The 17,386-nt window shown below is 49.9% G+C and overlaps 6 protein-coding genes across 6 annotated transcripts; 4 read left to right on the top strand and 2 right to left on the bottom strand.

Moving 5' to 3' along the window:
* Positions 1–938: 938 nt before the first annotated feature.
* On the top strand, positions 939–2,440 carry aspf22 (enolase acuN; the record flags this gene model as incomplete). Its single annotated transcript, XM_057187334.1, has 4 exons — positions 939–1,062; positions 1,131–1,187; positions 1,254–1,593; positions 1,645–2,440. The coding sequence occupies 4 exons, from the start codon at positions 939–941 to the stop codon at positions 2,438–2,440; spliced, it is 1,317 nt and encodes a 438-aa protein (XP_057039037.1).
* A 387-nt stretch (positions 2,441–2,827) lies between these two features.
* On the top strand, positions 2,828–3,814 carry N7518_006406 (eukaryotic translation initiation factor 3 subunit J; the record flags this gene model as incomplete). Its single annotated transcript, XM_057187333.1, has 3 exons — positions 2,828–2,846; positions 2,950–3,032; positions 3,116–3,814. 3 exons carry the CDS (start codon positions 2,828–2,830, stop codon positions 3,812–3,814), a joined length of 801 nt encoding a protein of 266 aa, XP_057039036.1.
* A 319-nt stretch (positions 3,815–4,133) lies between these two features.
* N7518_006405 (uncharacterized protein) lies at positions 4,134–4,622 on the bottom strand (the record flags this gene model as incomplete). Its single annotated transcript, XM_057187332.1, has 1 exon — positions 4,134–4,622. The coding sequence occupies one exon, from the start codon at positions 4,620–4,622 to the stop codon at positions 4,134–4,136; it is 489 nt and encodes a 162-aa protein (XP_057039035.1).
* Positions 4,623–6,919: 2,297 nt separating this feature from the next.
* N7518_006404 (14-3-3 adaptor artA-like protein) lies at positions 6,920–8,299 on the bottom strand (the record flags this gene model as incomplete). The annotated part of the gene is made up of 8 exons (XM_057187331.1): positions 6,920–7,303; positions 7,379–7,466; positions 7,539–7,813; positions 7,884–7,895; positions 7,951–7,970; positions 8,034–8,080; positions 8,140–8,147; positions 8,288–8,299. The coding sequence occupies 8 exons, from the start codon at positions 8,297–8,299 to the stop codon at positions 6,920–6,922; spliced, it is 846 nt and encodes a 281-aa protein (XP_057039034.1).
* Positions 8,300–10,427: 2,128 nt separating this feature from the next.
* Positions 10,428–13,700, top strand: N7518_006403 (calcium-transporting ATPase; the record flags this gene model as incomplete). The annotated part of the gene is made up of 5 exons (XM_057187330.1): positions 10,428–10,545; positions 10,609–10,766; positions 10,847–13,162; positions 13,217–13,539; positions 13,595–13,700. 5 exons carry the CDS (start codon positions 10,428–10,430, stop codon positions 13,698–13,700), a joined length of 3,021 nt encoding a protein of 1,006 aa, XP_057039033.1.
* An 870-nt stretch (positions 13,701–14,570) lies between these two features.
* Positions 14,571–16,329, top strand: N7518_006402 (putative l-fucose permease; the record flags this gene model as incomplete). The annotated part of the gene is made up of 6 exons (XM_057187329.1): positions 14,571–14,705; positions 14,759–14,859; positions 14,923–15,140; positions 15,211–15,555; positions 15,625–16,061; positions 16,144–16,329. The coding sequence occupies 6 exons, from the start codon at positions 14,571–14,573 to the stop codon at positions 16,327–16,329; spliced, it is 1,422 nt and encodes a 473-aa protein (XP_057039032.1).
* Between the last annotated feature and the right edge of the window lie 1,057 nt (positions 16,330–17,386).

Here is a 17,386-nt window from a genome sequence, read left to right as displayed (position 1 = left end):
ATAATGGAAACTGCCCGGAAAGGAAGATCATTAGCCCGGAACTCGGTCCGAGATAGCTTGGCCTTAGCAATCAGGCGTCAACTGCTGTCTTCCAAGGTTCGCCAGAGTCAGAGTGGAACCTTGGAAGGAAGGCGAATGAATGCGAATGAACACGAATGAATGCTACGTAAGATGACCACTTTCTGTTTCGAACCACGTAGCCTAAAGGTAACATCGGTCTAGACAACAGTAAACAATCCTACAGTTAGACTAATGCGCAATAGAGGGGTAGAGGGGTATGCCGTACGATGTGCACGTCCTATAACAAGGAAGGCAATCGGGAGAACGGGATGCCATCATAGTCTAATATCTTCCGAGGGACGGGAGATCTCGTAGCTAAGGAGGCCGCATAAGGTCAGACCAGCCAGCGAGTACTGGAGAACGGCCGTGGAGCCCCACTGTTGCATTGGAAAGAATCGGAGCAGCAATGAGCTTTCCCGGGGTTTCTCTGGGGGAAAGTATTTAAGTAGTCGGGTGTGCCCGTAGGAGGTCTCCTTTTATTTATCAAGTTGTTCTGATTTAACAGGTGAGTATCTGAATATAGCATCATCACATCATAACCACCATAACATCATATACCCCACCATAACACCATCATCTACCCCTCCAAAGTACACATATCCCCCTCCAACGACCTGCTACAACCCTCCCAAGTCTTCTGGAAAGGAACAGAAACCCAACCAAAGGCCTCCCGGTGATCGTAGTAGGAACTTGCCCCTCGTTGAGCTCTCTCCAAGCAAATCATATCCTTCTCACCTCTCCCGCCCAATCTTTTTGGGTCATCGGTGAACTTCCCCCGCCGTTAGTCACCTGCAGCTTTTGCCATATATCTGCCCATATCTGCCTTTTCTCTTTTCTTACAACTGACTGAATCTATCATCAGCCTGTCCAATTACAACATGCCTATCTCTAAGATCCACGCTCGCTCCGTGTACGACTCGCGCGGCAACCCCACCGTTGAGGTGGATGTTGTCACCGAGACCGGCCTTCACCGCGCCATTGTTCCCTCCGGTGCTTCCACTGGTATGTTGTCCTTGACGTCTAGATACCGAAAAGGGAAAAAGAACTACAATGCTAACATTCACTTCTAGGCCAGCACGAGGCCGTTGAGCTCCGCGATGGTGACAAGACCAAGTGGGGTGGTAAGGGTAAGTGAATGAACCCGGTTGACACATTCAAAGTGATCAGAAACTGATATCCTCATCTCAAATTAGGTGTCCTCAAGGCCGTCAAGAACGTCAACGACATCATTGGCCCCGCCCTCATCAAGGAGAACATCGATGTGAAGGACCAGGCCAAGGTCGACGAGTTCCTGAACAAGCTCGATGGAACCCCTAACAAGGGCAAGCTCGGTGCCAACGCCATCCTCGGTGTCTCCCTGGCTGTTGCCAAGGCTGGTGCCGCTGAGAAGGGTGTCCCCCTCTACGCTCACATCTCCGACCTTGCCGGAACCAAGAAGCCCTACGTCCTCCCCGTTCCCTTCCAGAACGTCCTGAACGGTGGCTCCCACGCCGGTGGCCGTCTCGCCTTCCAGGAGTTCATGATTGTGCCCGAGTAGGTCTTCCAGCCTTGAATTCATTGCAACTATAAACTGACCAAATACAGTACCGCTCCCACTTTCTCCGAGGGTCTCCGCCAGGGTACCGAGGTTTACCACAAGCTCAAGGATCTCGCCAAGAAGAAGTACGGTCAGTCTGCCGGTAACGTCGGTGACGAGGGTGGTGTCGCTCCCGATATTCAGACTGCCGAGGAGGCTCTGGACCTCATCACCGAGGCCATTGAGCAGGCTGGTTACACTGGCCAGATCAAGATTGCCATGGATGTTGCCTCCAGCGAGTTCTACAAGGTGGACGAGAAGAAGTACGATCTTGACTTCAAGAACCCCGAGAGCGACCCCACCAAGTGGCTCACCTACGAGCAGCTTGCCGACCTCTACAAGTCGCTCGCTGCCAAGTACCCCATTGTCTCCATCGAGGACCCCTTCGCTGAGGACGACTGGGAGGCCTGGAGCTACTTCTACAAGACCTCTGACTTCCAGATTGTCGGTGATGACTTGACTGTCACCAATCCTCTGCGCATCAAGAAGGCCATTGAGCTCAAGTCCTGCAACGCCCTTCTCCTGAAGGTCAACCAGATTGGTACCTTGACCGAGTCTATCCAGGCTGCCAAGGACTCCTACGCCGACGGCTGGGGTGTCATGGTCTCCCACCGCTCCGGTGAGACCGAGGATGTCACCATTGCTGACATCGCTGTTGGCCTCCGCGCTGGTCAGATCAAGACCGGTGCCCCTGCCCGTTCCGAGCGTCTTGCCAAGCTCAACCAGATCCTCCGCATTGAGGAGGAGCTTGGTGCCAACGCTATCTACGCTGGCGAGAAGTTCCGCACTGCCGTCAACCTGTAAATGCCGCCTTTCGGCAGCATAGATCGGGCCTGATGAGGGCCCATCAAAAACGATGGTTGGACGATCTACGGAGCCATCGCCCATGATGATTATGAATTTAATAGGATCTTTTTCAATGAAAACAAATTTCCATCACTTGATAAGTTAGAAATAAGTAAATGAACAGCCTATATGTATGGGATATGAACAAAGATCATGCTCATCGGGCATCCAATGCCCGAGATCACGTGAACATCCCACCTGGGGACGATAAGTGTGTCCCACATAAAATTTGCCCTCGCCCCTCCATTGCTGGGTCCTATTGTTGGCTTGTTCCTTTTGGCCTTGCGTGTAGCGCATTACGTTCCTTCATTTCTTTCGTATCAACGAGTCTTTAGATTGCTCAAAATGCCGCCTTCCAAGTGGGGTACGTTATTATCCTTGTATTATCCTTCTATAGCGATTGCCACAATTACTTAGCTCGTGTTTTGATTCATGTTGCTGTTGCTAATCTTTTTGATCTCACGCAGATGAAGAAGAAGAGGAGAGCTCCGCGCCTCCTCCTGTTGTTGCCGCGCCTCGCCGCCGTTTCGATGACGAAGAGGAAGAAGATGTAAGGCAACGCAACCTCGAACCTGTCCAGCAGGCCCCTCACTTCGCGCCAAGAAACAACAAACTAACAACCCCCGAATATAGGTTCTTGACTCATGGGATGCCGCCGAAGATTCCGAGGTAGAGCGCGAGAAGGCCAAGAAGGCCGCCGAAGCCGAAGCCAAGGCCAAGGCCGTCGCCGCCGCCAACAAGAAGAGCAAAGCCCAGCGGATAGAGGAACTCCGGCTACAGCGCCTACGGGAACAGGGCAGCGGCGAATCTGAGAGTGAGGACGAGGCAGACCGCCGCGCTCGTCTGCGCGCGACCGAGCAGGAAGCCGATCTTGCCCACGCCGAAGATCTTTTCGGCACTGTTGATCTCAAGCGCAACAAGGGCGCCCCCAAGGCCGTCGTTGTCAGCGACTCAACCGATCCTACCAAGGCCATCGATCTGTCTGCCATGCCGCTTTTCAAGCCCGTCACCAAGGACCAGTTCGCCCGTCTGAGTGATACCCTCGTGCCGCTCCTCACCCTGCACTCCAAGAAGCCCCACTACTCTCTCTGGGCGCAGGACTTCACCCGTAAGCTTGTGAAGGATTTGCCTAGTGCTGAGATCAAGAAGATTGCTAGTGCTCTCACTACTGCTTCCAACGAGAAGATGCGCGAGGAGCGTGCTTCTGACAAGGGCAATAAGAAGTCCAAGGCGGCAAAGACCAAGATCTCGCTGAACGCCAGCCGCGACAGCCAGGTCGATCACACCAACTACGAGGGTGGTGATGATCTTGGGGATGATGACTTTATGTGAATGTGAATACGGACGACCAGTCTCCATTTGAATTGTTTCGCTTTTCCCCCCTCATCCTTTGAAAATACGCACCTTAAAAGGAAGACCTACATCTTCTATTTCTGCCTCACCTATATGCAGGTTATTTCTGCTGGGTCCAATGTTACCCCTTCTATTTTTTTCTCCTACTTTTTCCCAACCTCGCTCTGTACATCCCCTTCTGTCTCAAATGTTTGGGCACAAGTAACCCATAGAAAGACCCAATCCATTCCGATTATTATATAACTTCATACATCATCACAACCGCCACAGCTAATAACCACCCATAACAGTTATAAAATCAACCCACAAACCCCCTACTCCTAACCACCGACCTAGACCCCCGACTTTTATTCAGCATCCCAAGCTGTCTAGCCTCCTGCTCGATATCCACAACACTCCTGGTAAGATCCAGATATCCCTCATCATCCAACGCAAAAAGCGCCTCCTGGACCCACACGCGGCAAGAAAGCCCCTCCCGGAACCGAGCCGAGTACAGCGTCAGCGGGACGAGTGCCAGACGTGACCCCAGCGCGGCGTGCAGCACGGGCCCGACGACGCCAATTTGCAGCGCTAGCACCACCCGCATGTCGCTTGCTATGTTGTACACGGCTTCGCTTTTGTATTGCCAGTTTACTGGGCCTGTCTCGTTGGTTATGTGGAAGGTTTGGCCGGTTGTGTGCGTTGACGCGAGGTATAGTCTCCATTCGAAGAGGCAGCTGCCGCCTAGGTCGAGGAGGAGGATGTAGAGGGCATTTGGTTCGAGGGGGAGGGGTTGTGGGAGTGACATTGTTTGGGACTTTTGGTTATTGTAGTGGATTGGATTGTTCTTTTTGGTAGATGTTACAAAAGACTTCTTAAGATGGAGTTTTGGTGTAGTTTCAGTGTCCTCGGCGTTAATTTATATAACCCGTTGCGGGAATATGGAATTGACTATATGCATTGTTTTTACCTCATACATCCCGCGGATCTTTGGAATATCCCGATGGCATGGAGTCGGATGCATGCCGGGGGCAATCGAGAAAGATTCTCTAGACGAGATTCCAATCCTTATGCATCTGCCCAATCTCTACTTGCATGATAGGGTCCGTATAACTGGGGTGATGTGATGTAGCTGTGCATACTACATACATATGTATGCAAGTGCAATGAACTAGGATTTGCTGGCTTGGTCATGTGTCAGTGTCTACTTATGGAAGATGATACAGGAGATCTTTGAGAAATCCTGGTATGTACAGCGACTACATACTCAGTTTCATTCACCAGAATTATACCTGTCAGGTCTCTTCAAGTTACATCTTCACCTAACTATCTATTATAATATAATTGAAACTATTTACCGTCATCGTAGGCTTCAGACTTTCTGCTCATCTTCAATCGGTTTCATTAGAAACAGGTCGGTAGAAAAGATCGACAAGAAGAGCTTGCATTCATCCCAGCTGTTGCCAAGAACCAAGCAAACAAATAGGACCGCTACGAGCCCTGATATGAGGCTCTGGGACCAACACAAGTCAAAATCACTGTCAAGTGACCCAACACGTTCTGTCGAGTGGTTTGACGCGCGGCAATCCTAAACGTAAACTCCTCAATTGATTCGATACCGGACGCAAGCATTATACATCCGGGCTTACTTCTCCCCACCTCTACGGCTCGTATGAATATGTTTGTCCTGTCTCTATCCATATATCTCAAATCCAGGGCCGACGGTTTGCTGGACGAGTCGGAATCCAAGGGAGCGAATGTGAATTATAGTGCATGAGTCTGATACTACCAGGATACTATCGGGTGAATCGTCAGGGGTTGATATAATACCGCATTGAATAAAGGCTCCATGATGAATTCGATCTATATCAATCGACATTGTACCATATACTTAGAACATCTAAAAAAACACATACTCCCTATAACACCCATCTGACTCGCTCCAGGCACAAAACCTAGCGAGTATGCAATCCTTAAGTGAAACAAACTTCGCCAGTCCACCTATACCACAAAGAGAGTAAGATAACACACACGCAGGGATCAACCAACAAAACCAATCGCATCCCCAACCCCTCCAGCCACAATTCGCCAACACCGCCGTTTCGCCCTCGTGGCATTCCCCCGCTCTCCTGTCACCACACCACGATTGCAGTATGCATTGCATGCAATGTGATGCCCGCCTGCCCAGCTGTCATATTCAAGCAAGTGCCCGGACCCCTCCCGTGGCGCTCAACACGTCCGGTTTCGATTGGCTGCTCTTCGTTGGTGGGAAGACGTGTGTTTCGGTTGAGTTCACTTCGAGGATGGGAGATAGCGGGTTGGGGATTGTTAGAGCCGCATTGGGCCCGGTGATGTTGCTGTCCGGCTCTTGGCTCCGACGAATCGTTCGAGGGATGTTGGTCCCCGATGGTGTTGGTTCTGCGTCTTCGGTGCTTGATGGGATGGCGTCTTCTGTGGCGCTTTTTGGCTGTTGGAATTGTCGGACGTGCCGGTGTCTTTGCTTTGGAGGTGAGGGCGTGCCGGTATTTTCCTAGAGATGAGCCTCAGATGTGTCTGAGGATGATGGTAGCTTTGGGTAAGCAATATAGGGGAAGACAGTGGGAATTTGGTTAACTTCGAAGCATTAATGCACATGCTCATCTGTAGATATCTTGCAGTGTTCGTCAAGCCTTTAGGACTAATCAACAAGCGAGTCGAGTGAAAGGAATAAAGGAATAACTAGGTTTACTGTATCGGCTCATACTTCAGTCATGAATATTGGTAAAAGGGGAATCATTGGCTACGCAAGCAACCTAACACAGGGTGCATGTCAAGTAAAGAAGCTCGGGTGGAATGGAAAATAAACACATTGAAACGTGCTGGAGTGGGAATAGAGACAATAAAAGAGAGAGAAATTTCCACTCAGCCCCTTTTCCGCTCGCGTCAACCGAATATCAAACTCCGCCGGCCGACCCACACGGTCCCGAAGACGTGCAAGATATCTGCCGGTCCAACCCAGCGCTGCAGTGAAAACAAAGAAGCGACTTGCATAACCACGTCCAGGAATAAATGCGAACGCCCACCCTACCAAACGGCATACGGCTCGTCGCGACCCCTAATGTTCCTTTAGGCTTCAGTCTCGACGGGCTTAGCCTCCTCGGGCTTCTCCTCGGCGGGAGCAGCGGCCTCGGTGGCAGCAACAGCAGGAGCAGCGGTCTCCTCCTCGGACTTCTCTTCCTTGGCGGCACTCTCGGCCTCGGTGCCCTCAGATGAGGTCCAGAGGGTCAGGTTGTCGCGCAGCAGCTGCATGATCAAAGTGCTATCGCGGTAGCTTTCCTCGGAGAGCGAGTCGAGCTCTGCAATGGCATCGTCGAATGCCTGCTTGGCGAGGTGGCAAGCACGATCAGGCGAGTTGAGGATCTCGTAGTAGAAAACGGAGAAGTTCAGGGCAAGACCCAGGCGGATAGGGTGAGTGGGAGTGAGTTCGGTCTGGGCAACGTCGGTGGCGTTCTATGACACGATCAACAACTGTTCATTGCAAAGAGAGAAGGCCTATGACAATAAGCCGAAATGAGAATTACTTACCTTGTAGGCCTCGTGGGCAGCGGTGGCGGCACCCTTGCGCTTGGGGCCGGAAGCGAACTCGGCGAGGTAGCGGTGGTAATCACCCTTCCTGTTTACAAAGTCAGCAAAATGTCACAGACCGAGAAGACTCCAAAGGAAAGTTCGTTGGAGTGTAACGTACATCTTGTAGTAGAAGACCTTGGACTCTCCAGTCTCGGCCTTGGGGATGAGAGCCTCATCAAGAACATCAAGCACATCCTGGCACACCTGCTCCAGCTCGGTTTCAATCTTCTGGCGGTAATCGCGGATGATGCCGACGTGCTCCTCGGAGCCCTTGTTTTCCTCCTTCTGCTCGATGGAGGAAATGATGCGCCAGGAGGCACGGCGGGTACCGACCACGTTCTTGTAGGCAACGGAAAGCAGGTTACGCTCATCGACAGTGAGCTCGCCACCAATCTAGAAATGTGTCAATTTCGAATACCTTCAAAGTGGTCCCAAAAGTGATGGGAAAATGATGGTGTCATACGTTGGCGACTTCCTATTCAGCGATTAGCATGGATACTCAGTAAACAACACGAGAGGGTGCGACTAACCTTCATGAAGGTGACCATTTCTGTCAAGCAAGAAGCGACACGTCAGCATATCCATCCAGCCAAACCATCGCATGTCAACTTACCATCGTAGCGCTCGGCCTGCTCGCAGAGCCGCGCGAGGAACGTCTTGCTGGTGAGGGGGTCAGTCATGCCACGAGGTTTCAGAAATAGGGGCGACGATGGGCATACTTCTCACGCTGCATAGTTACGATACTTGTTAGCCCGGTTCTTATCAACAAAAATTCCAGATGGGGGTGAGCTCAGATGAGGATGGGAATGTGGGATTGCGATGGCGGTGACAACTCGAGACAGCCGATAGAAGGGGACAGCCACGTACCTCAGAACCCATTGTGAAATTGAATCGAGGTGGTTAGAACTTGAGACTTAAAATAAAGGAGTAGGAGACGCGAGATGCAGGAGAAGAAGATGGGTAGAGACGACCAAGTGGGGGAGAGATGATGTGAAGTGAGTTGGGGGGATTTGGATCATAACAATAATACGATGTCCTCTTGTACCCGGTACCTGCTTCCCCCTATTGTGGCACCGCTCTGTGGAAGTACTACGGTACTTGGGCCGCGGCCCAGTATTTATTTTACCGTCGATCCCCCTAACAAGGAATTCATTTGAGCGGGGTGGGGTATAAATGACCGTATTTATTACTGCTAATATTAGACTAGGACTCTCCTTTTCAGGACATCGGGAGACTGGACTAGTATGATATATGGCTTGATTCTAGCTGATTCGTACCTAGACACCCCTTTGTGTATCTATGGAGTCATACTACCTTGTCATAGGGACTCCGACCGATACCTAACTGACACCATTCTAGCCCTGGAGGTACTGAGGTAGAGACCACTTTATTTCCATTTTAGTGAAAGCACAGTGACATTGCAAGAGTCTGGGGATGATAATGATGCAAATCTCTTAGAACCTTCCAGACAATAGGGTCGGTTATGATGTAGTTGATCGGCCACACACTCAGATTAGGTCTTGTATCACAAGTATTCTAGTGTTATTCTAGTGAAATATATTGTTAGCAATCGCTTTTATTCGGAAATTTGTTAAATTTCTCCCCAATGAACACCTTACTAACATACTGTCTTAAGGATCCTCAATGAGCATGTGATAACTTGCGGTCAAGCGAGTTGGAACTAAGGTAGGGATTTTTATTCTCTTACTATATTTGTTACTATTATTTTTTACCTGGTTTGAACAAAGACATAATGGACATGTAAAAGGGCATCCAGGCACTCAGGCGCTTGGTTTCTTGTTCACGTACGGAGTACTCCGTATGCATTCTTACCTCCACAGCTTGATTATTCCCAAACTTGAAAGGTTAACCAACTAGAATTATCAGATTAATCATATCACAATTGATCGGCGAATGCATAGCAAAATTTAAGAGACTTTCTGATTTCGTTTCCCTTCTATTCGTGGCTACTAAAAGTGGCTTGAAATGACTATTTGGCCAACTTCAAAGCCAAGGTAAGGATATAAATCGATTATGAAGGCATTGAGTAGATGATCTATAGCTAAGTGATGCAATATGGACTTTTGTTTCTAGCTTCAGCCCTATAGGCAAGGGTATGTTAGCGTGCTTATGAAGATGCCACACTTGACCCATCTAGCAGGGACTGTGCTTTAGCCTTGAAGATCTCAGCCCTGCCAACCATAAGTGGGCCGAGTAGGTTGGATCCAGTACATATACTCCGGAGCCCTGGGGATAACCAAGTATAGGTCAAGAGCTGTGGTCATGGCACAAGTCTATCTATATCACACTAGTAGTGAGGAGTCGAGTAGGTCGAATTAGAAGATTTAGAAGATTGCATACTCATGTTGTTAGGAAGGTGCCAAGATAAAAGGTTACCCACAAAATCTACATGTATCTAATAGGCAAGAAACGATGCAGCCTAGAGACCCATAGGGCAAGCTGGGAATTGACATGACGTTGGAGCCCTACCAGAGGCTTTCGCTCCAATTCATGATATAGTGAGACTTATTATGCTAAAGATAGTCAATCTCGGAAGTATCAGGTACTTTCAATACGTTCATACTCAATCCAAGACAGAATCAAAGAAAGATAGAAGAGAAAGAAGAGAAAACGAAGCGGAGAATTGCAAGTGACCCGCCTTCAGCCCTGTAGACCCCCGGGGCGCCCTCCCCACGCAGGTAGGTCCATGCTTACTCAGCGCCTGGAATCAAATGGATGAGAACACGTTGACTTCCCCCACTGGAGGTTCCCCATTCGGTCGATCTTCATTTCTTCCAAGCTTGCTTTGGATCTTCTTTTTTTTAATATAACCCTGTCCCTCGCTTTGGGCTGCTTCTCTTTTCCGACTCTGTGTTACACCGGGCATGTAACTATCTTAAAAACAGGCACCCATTTTTTTTTCTTCCTGCTTTACCCCGACTATTATTCCTCACCAGTGCGGCTATTGCAATTGATCCTGCCTATTGCCGTTGAGGGTGTCGCGATCATGGAGAACGCCTTTCTCCGTACTCCAGCAGAGTTGCTGGAGCACTTCAAGGTATCGGAGCAGACTGGTCTGTCGCAGAGCGCGGTCTTCCATTCCAGACAACAGTATGGACCGAACGGTTAGTACCCACCCCGCTGCAGAATGATGACATGGCCAAAACTGACATCTGCCGTTTATTTAGCTATTGCGGAAGAACCCCCGACTCCCATGTGGGAACTGATTTTGGAACAATTCAAGGACCAATTGGTTCTTATCCTCCTTGGCTCGGCCGCCGTGTCTTTTGTGCTAGCTCTCTTTGAAGAGAGTGACGATTGGACCGCATTTGTGGACCCCGCTGTTGTAAGTGCCTGGATATCCTGCGTTGCATTTGTATACCCATGTGTTCTATTATGCTGACCGAGGCTTGCTGTTGTTCACAGATCCTTACCATCCTCATCCTCAATGCTGTTGTCGGAGTGACCCAAGAAAGTAGCGCCGAAAAGGCAATTTCAGCTCTCCAGGAATATTCCGCCAACGAGGCCAAGGTTATCCGCGATGGAATGACGCGAAAGGTCAAGGCCGAAGATCTGGTTCCCGGAGACGTGATTCAAATTGCTGTCGGTGACCGTGTTCCTGCCGACTGCCGACTGCTCGCCATTCAGAGCAACAGCTTCCGCGTCGACCAGGCTATTCTGACTGGTGAGAGCGAAAGTGTTGCAAAGGAGACCCGGGCTATTAAGGATGAGCAGGCCGTCAAGCAGGACCAGATCAACATGCTTTTCTCTGGTACCACCGTTGTCAACGGCCACGCTACGGCTCTGGTCGTATTGACCGGTAGCTCGACTGCCATTGGAGATATCCACGAGAGCATCACTTCCCAGATCTCCGAGCCGACCCCCTTGAAAAAGAAGCTGAACGACTTCGGTGACATGCTCGCCAAGGTTATTACCATCATCTGTGTCCTGGTTTGGGTTATCAACTATGAGAACTTCAATGACCCCGCGTTCGGTGGCTGGACTAAGGGAGCTATCTACTATCTGAAGATTGCTGTCTCTCTTGGTGTGGCGGCTATCCCAGAGGGTCTGGCAGTGGTCATTACCACCTGTCTGGCTCTGGGTACCCGCAAGATGGCTCAAAAGAACGCAGTCGTCCGGTCTCTTCCCTCTGTCGAGACCCTTGGCAGCTGCAGCGTGATTTGCTCTGACAAGACCGGAACCTTGACTACTAACCAGATGAGCGTCGAGAAGGTTGTTTACCTGACCAGCTCTGGCACTGGATTCGAGGAAATTGACGTCGAAGGCACTACTTTCACTCCTGAGGGCAAGCTCACCCAGAATGGCAATGTTGTCGAGAACCTGGCCGTTTCTTCATCGACCGTCGCACAACTGGCCGAGGTTGCTGCCCTTTGCAACGGCGCTACTCTTTCCCACGATGCCAAGAGCGGAGTCTTCTCCAGCATCGGTGAGCCCACTGAAGGCGCCCTGCGTACTCTGGTTGAGAAAATTGGATCCACCGACATCGCCTTGAACCAAAAGCTTCGTCGCCTCCCTACATCCGAAAAATTGCATGCCGCCAGCGCTCACTACGAGTCCCGTCTTCCCATCAAGGCCACCTATGAGTTCTCCCGTGACCGCAAGAGTATGTCTGTTCTCGTTGGCGAAGGCGAGGCACAAAAGTTGCTGGTCAAGGGTGCCCCTGAAAGCATCCTGGACCGTTGCTCGCACGTTATTCAAGGCGCCAATGGATCTCGCGTTCCTGTGACTCAGAACCACTTGAAGCTTCTTTCCGAGGAAGTTGTTGAGTATGGTAACCGTGGCCTCCGTGTCATGGCCATCGCAAGTGTTGACGGTGTCTCTGGAAACCCCCCCCTGAAGAACGCCACCACCACCGAGGACTATACCAAGCTAGAACAGAACATGACTCTCATTGGTCTTGTCGGAATGTTGGACCCCCCTCGACCTGAGGTTGCCGATTCTATCAAGAAGTGCCACGCCGCCGGAATCCGTGTTATCGTCATCACCGGTGATAACCGCAATACCGCCGAGTCTATCTGTCGCTCCATTGGTGTGTTCGGCGCCGACGAGGATCTCACGGGCAAGAGCTACACGGGCCGTGAATTCGACGCTCTTAGTGAAAGTGAACAGGTGCAGGCCGTTCAGGCCGCTTCCCTTTTCTCTCGCACTGAGCCTACCCACAAGTCCAGGCTTGTTGATCTCCTCCAGTCTTTGAACCACGTCGTCGCTATGACTGGTGACGGTGTCAATGACGCCCCCGCTCTCAAGAAGGCTGACATTGGCGTGGCCATGGGCACCGGAACCGATGTGGCCAAGATGGCCTCTGACATGGTCTTGGCTGATGACAACTTCGCTACCATCACCGTCGCTGTCGAGGAAGGTCGTTCTATCTACAGCAACACTCAACAGTTCATCCGTTACCTGATTTCTTCCAACATTGGAGAGGTCGTCTCTATCTTCCTGACTGCTGCCCTTGGAATGCCCGAGGCTCTGATTCCCGTTCAACTGTTGTGGGTCAACCTTGTTACCGACGGTCTGCCTGCCACTGCTCTGTCCTTCAACCCTCCGGACCACGATGTGATGAATCGCCCTCCCCGCCGTCGCGACGAGCCCCTTGTTGGCGGCTGGTTGTTGTTCCGCTACATGGTTGTCGGCATCTACGTTGGTGCTGCCACCGTCTTTGGTTACGTCTGGTGGTTTGTCTACAACCCCGATGGACCTGGCATATCTTTCTGGCAATTGGTAAGTCTCTAAAGTTTCCAGGTATTAATTGTGTTGCTAACCAGGCCAATTCAGTCCCATTACCACAAGTGTGCCTCTCAGTTCCCCGAGATTGGCTGCGAAATGTTCAGCAACGATATGGGCAAATCTGCCTCCACCGTGTCTCTTTCCATCCTCGTGGTGATTGAGATGCTCAACGCCATGAACGCCCTTTCCTCGAGCGAGTCCCTCCTGACTTTCTTCCTGGGCAACAACCCCATGCTTATCTACGCTATCACTCTGTCCATGCTCCTTCACTTTGCCATCCTCTACATTCCCTTCCTCCAGAACCTGTTCTCGATTCTGCCCATGGACTGGAATGAATGGCAGGCAGTGTTGGTGATCAGTGCACCTGTGATGTAAGTGTCAATTCTCCTTAATCCTGAAAGAATATCCTACTAATCCACATTCCAGCTTGATTGACGAGGTCCTTAAGTTGGCCGAGCGTCGTCTTTACAACACGAAAGCCGTCAACCCGGTCGCCCAGAGCGGTACCGTCGGTAAGCCCAAGCGGGCATAAAGGATGGGTCTAAATAGGACCCTACCCTCCTAGATATCTGCCTGCGCAGGAGCTAACTAACCGGTGTGTAATAGAGATAGATTTTGCCTGATTGGCTAGATATTTGCCACGCATTGAATACGAGAGTGCGTGAATTACTTATGACATGCTATCATGGACGCCCATAGATCAGCCGAATGAAAGATTACAACCTGCGATTGTTGTATTTGTGGACAGTAGGACAATATGTACTGTGTCTTCGTAGATAAACTAGCTTTATTCGAAGATGAGTCGATCTTGCCCTGTTTGTCCCTTGATTCCACGCCCTCGTCTAGCTTGGAGATCCCTTTCCAACATTGGAACGAGATGGATGATATATGGATCATGTGATCCTGTAATAGACACGGCTTTTGTCTACGGCTATCAAAGTGATCATCATCTATATCTCTCATGAACCAATAGGAGGATGCATGATAGTCCCTAGGATGTCATCTAGACTACTATTTATGATAGTAAAGCAAGACTAACTCAATATAGCTCGGTGTGGCATTTCCACCAGACACGGGAGAGAATAACCCGCATAGCCTAAATATGAATAGCGTTAAAACAACCATGCAACGCTGACGCCACCTCGCCAGGGGTGTATAGCGGGGAAAATCAAAGTGACCTTCGATCCTCGGTGAAACTCCGTGTTCTGACTTGTAATTGGACGTTGCTGGTCTTTCCCCAGGGATCGTCTGGCTTTCCCCGGACTTGGGGAAAAGGGTGACTTGTAGAGAAATCAGGGTGTCACCTTGTTTCGTTTTCTATTTAAATACCCCATTTGGCCGTTTGGCTCTTTAGTTCATTCGATAACTTTATTCTACTTGTCTTTATTATATACCGAGAACTATGGGCGTCAAGGAATTCCTCAAAAGCCGTTCGGGCTTGCGTGTTGATAATCGCGCGACTACTTCTGCTGCTACTCTGACTCTACGACAGAGTCTGTGGCCCTTGACTCTAGTCACGACCTTGTTCTTCTTATGGGTATGTTACGGTATCTCGTTTATAGCTAGTCCTCCTACTAAGACTTCAATTAGGGCTTTGCGTATGGTTTGCTGGACACCCTCAACTCACATTTCCAGAAAACCCTACATATCGACCGTGGCCGCTCAGCTGGTCTTCAAGCAGCCTACTTTGGGTATGGAATCTCTCGATAACACATATGTATTATAAAAAAAGATACCGCTCTAACAAAACCCAGCGCATACCCCCTAGCCTCCCTCGGCTACGCAAACTGGATCCTCCGCAACTACGGCTACAAGACCGTCTTCATCTTTGGTCTGTGCCTATACGGTATCGGAGCCCTGTGCATGTGGCCCGCAGGTTTAAACCAATCCTTCGGCGGCTTCTGTGGTGCCACATTAGTCATTGGGTCGGGACTGGGGTCTCTTGAGACAGCGGCTAATCCCTACCTAACCGGTAAGACATTCATATGCTCTACAGATAATTACGCATAGACATTAATATATGCCTCTTTGAATCTGTCTAGTCTGCGGTCCGCCCCGCTACTCTGAGATCAGAATCAACTTTGCCCAGGCCTTCAATGCAATCGGCACAGTCGTCGGCCCCGTGCTGGGCTCTTATGTCTTCTTCACCGAGACAGAGGACGATGTAGCAGCCCTGCAGCGCGTGCAATGGGTCTACCTCGCTATCGGTGTCTTCGTCTTCTTGCTCGCCGGTGTATTCTTCCTCTCCAATATCCCCGAAGTCACCGACGAGGACATGGCCTTCCAGGTGGCGCAGACGCACGTGGATGTGCATGATAAGCCTTTCTGGAAACAATACAAGCTTTTCCATGCGACACTAGCGCAGTTCACGTATACAGGCGCGCAGGGTGCGTTTCCTACCACCCTTCATCCTATACTTCTCTCTTGATATGCCAACAAGCTAACTCTTCCCTTAGTCGCTATCGCAGGCTACTTCATCAACTACGTCAAGGATACCTGGCCAGGTACATCTAGCGCAACAGCAGCGAAGTATCTCGCCGGTGCGCAGGGCGCATTCGCAGTCGGCAGATTCCTCGGCTCGGGAATTATGAAATTTGTGCGGGCGCGCTGGGTCTTCCTGCTATATTTAACGTGCACGGTAGCGTTCCTCGCTGCGTCGGTCACGCAGACCAAGCAGGTCGGTCTCGCTATGCTGTTCATGACGCTCTTCTTTGAGTCTGTTTGTTTTCCGACGATCATGGCGCTGGGGATCCGTGGCCTCGGACGCCATTATAAGCGCGGCTCTGGGTTTATTGTTGCTGGTGTTTCTGGGGGTGCTGTGGTGCCACCTATTCTGGGTCATGTTGCTGATATGCATGATAATACGGGATTCGCGTTTATTGTTCCGACTATGGTATGTTCTGCTCTTGGATGGGGGTTTCTTTTTTTCGTTTCCGTATCTACGCTGTTAGATCGGTGGCTAATGCTGGTTGCAGTTTATGGTCGTCGCTTGGACTTACGCTATTGCTGTGAATTTTGTTCCGTCGTATACTGATACCGTGGATAGGATCGGCGGGAGTGATGTTGGTCTTGAGAGTCAGAATATTAAAGACGAGGAGGCTGTTATGGACTCTCATGATATTGATGATGAGAAGCACCAAGCCGTTCATTTAGAGCGGTGAATGGTTGCTATTCGCTCTGCTTTCAGTATATCCTCTAGGGTAATGGTTAATGGATAATGGATGTTAGTATCTTGCTTAGATTTACATGCTCAGGATTATTCTCTTTATAGAGTAACGGGCGATGACCATAAATAATGTGAGTATCCAGAAGCCATAGACGTAAGCGTAAGCTATCGATAATCTTTTCAAAGCTCAAATGGAAAAGGGTACCATAAAATGAGAAAGGAAAAGAGCAAAATTGATACCAGATATAAAAGCTAATCAATCAAGTCCTCCATTTTATTATCCTCGTCGACGGTCTTAAAGGGGGCGCTATCACCGGATATCTCTTACTAGTGGGATTGACATAAGCTCTCCTCCGAGTATGCAGGGGATATGATAGCGGCACGGTAGAATATATGAACGAGAAGTCCAAGCGGCCTGGAAATGCTACACGAACGCACATCCAAACATATTCCAAAACATATACCGACGACCACTGATATAGATTAGATAGGATAATAGCCATCACGAATTGAGGATAACCTACCTTGAAGTCATTCGAGATCTTGCGGAAATGGAAAGTCTTCCCAGTAGTTGCAACTAGTCAATTTGTGGCAGAGCAAGCCGAACTCCCAGGTTGCCAAAGGCCTGGGTGAATGTCCGCGTTTCGTCAAGATCCCTGCATTGAGCGCTTTCTCTTCCCTTCTCATTTCCACAGCAACAATTCCGGAAGTTTCGTTCCCGAGAAGCTAACATATATATAAAGCGTGGGCAATTGGCAAGCTCCTCTTAGCAGTGAGCTAGCGAACGCATAAATCTTTCGCTCATCAACAGCCTCGTCGCTTAGATGCTCTTTTCCAGGAGACTCATTCAAATGGGGTGTCGATGTTACTGTAGCCTTTTGAATGCGAATAAACAGGCCAAGGACCGGGTGGTATTATTGGTCCCTGGATAATGTCGCTAACTGTGTGATGGACCACTGTATAAACGTTAGATAGAACAAGGCAACATGGTAGGATATAAGGAAACTAACGTCAGAGTCGTCACCGTTATGAGATAAAATCTCTCATATAGA

This window comes from Penicillium psychrosexuale (genome assembly GCF_028828465.1).
Source record: "Penicillium psychrosexuale strain IBT 29551 chromosome Unknown utg000004l, whole genome shotgun sequence".
NCBI lineage: Eukaryota > Fungi > Ascomycota > Eurotiomycetes > Eurotiales > Aspergillaceae > Penicillium > Penicillium psychrosexuale.
Note: the sequence above shows the minus strand (reverse complement) of the source record. Positions and strands in the feature narration are given on the sequence as shown.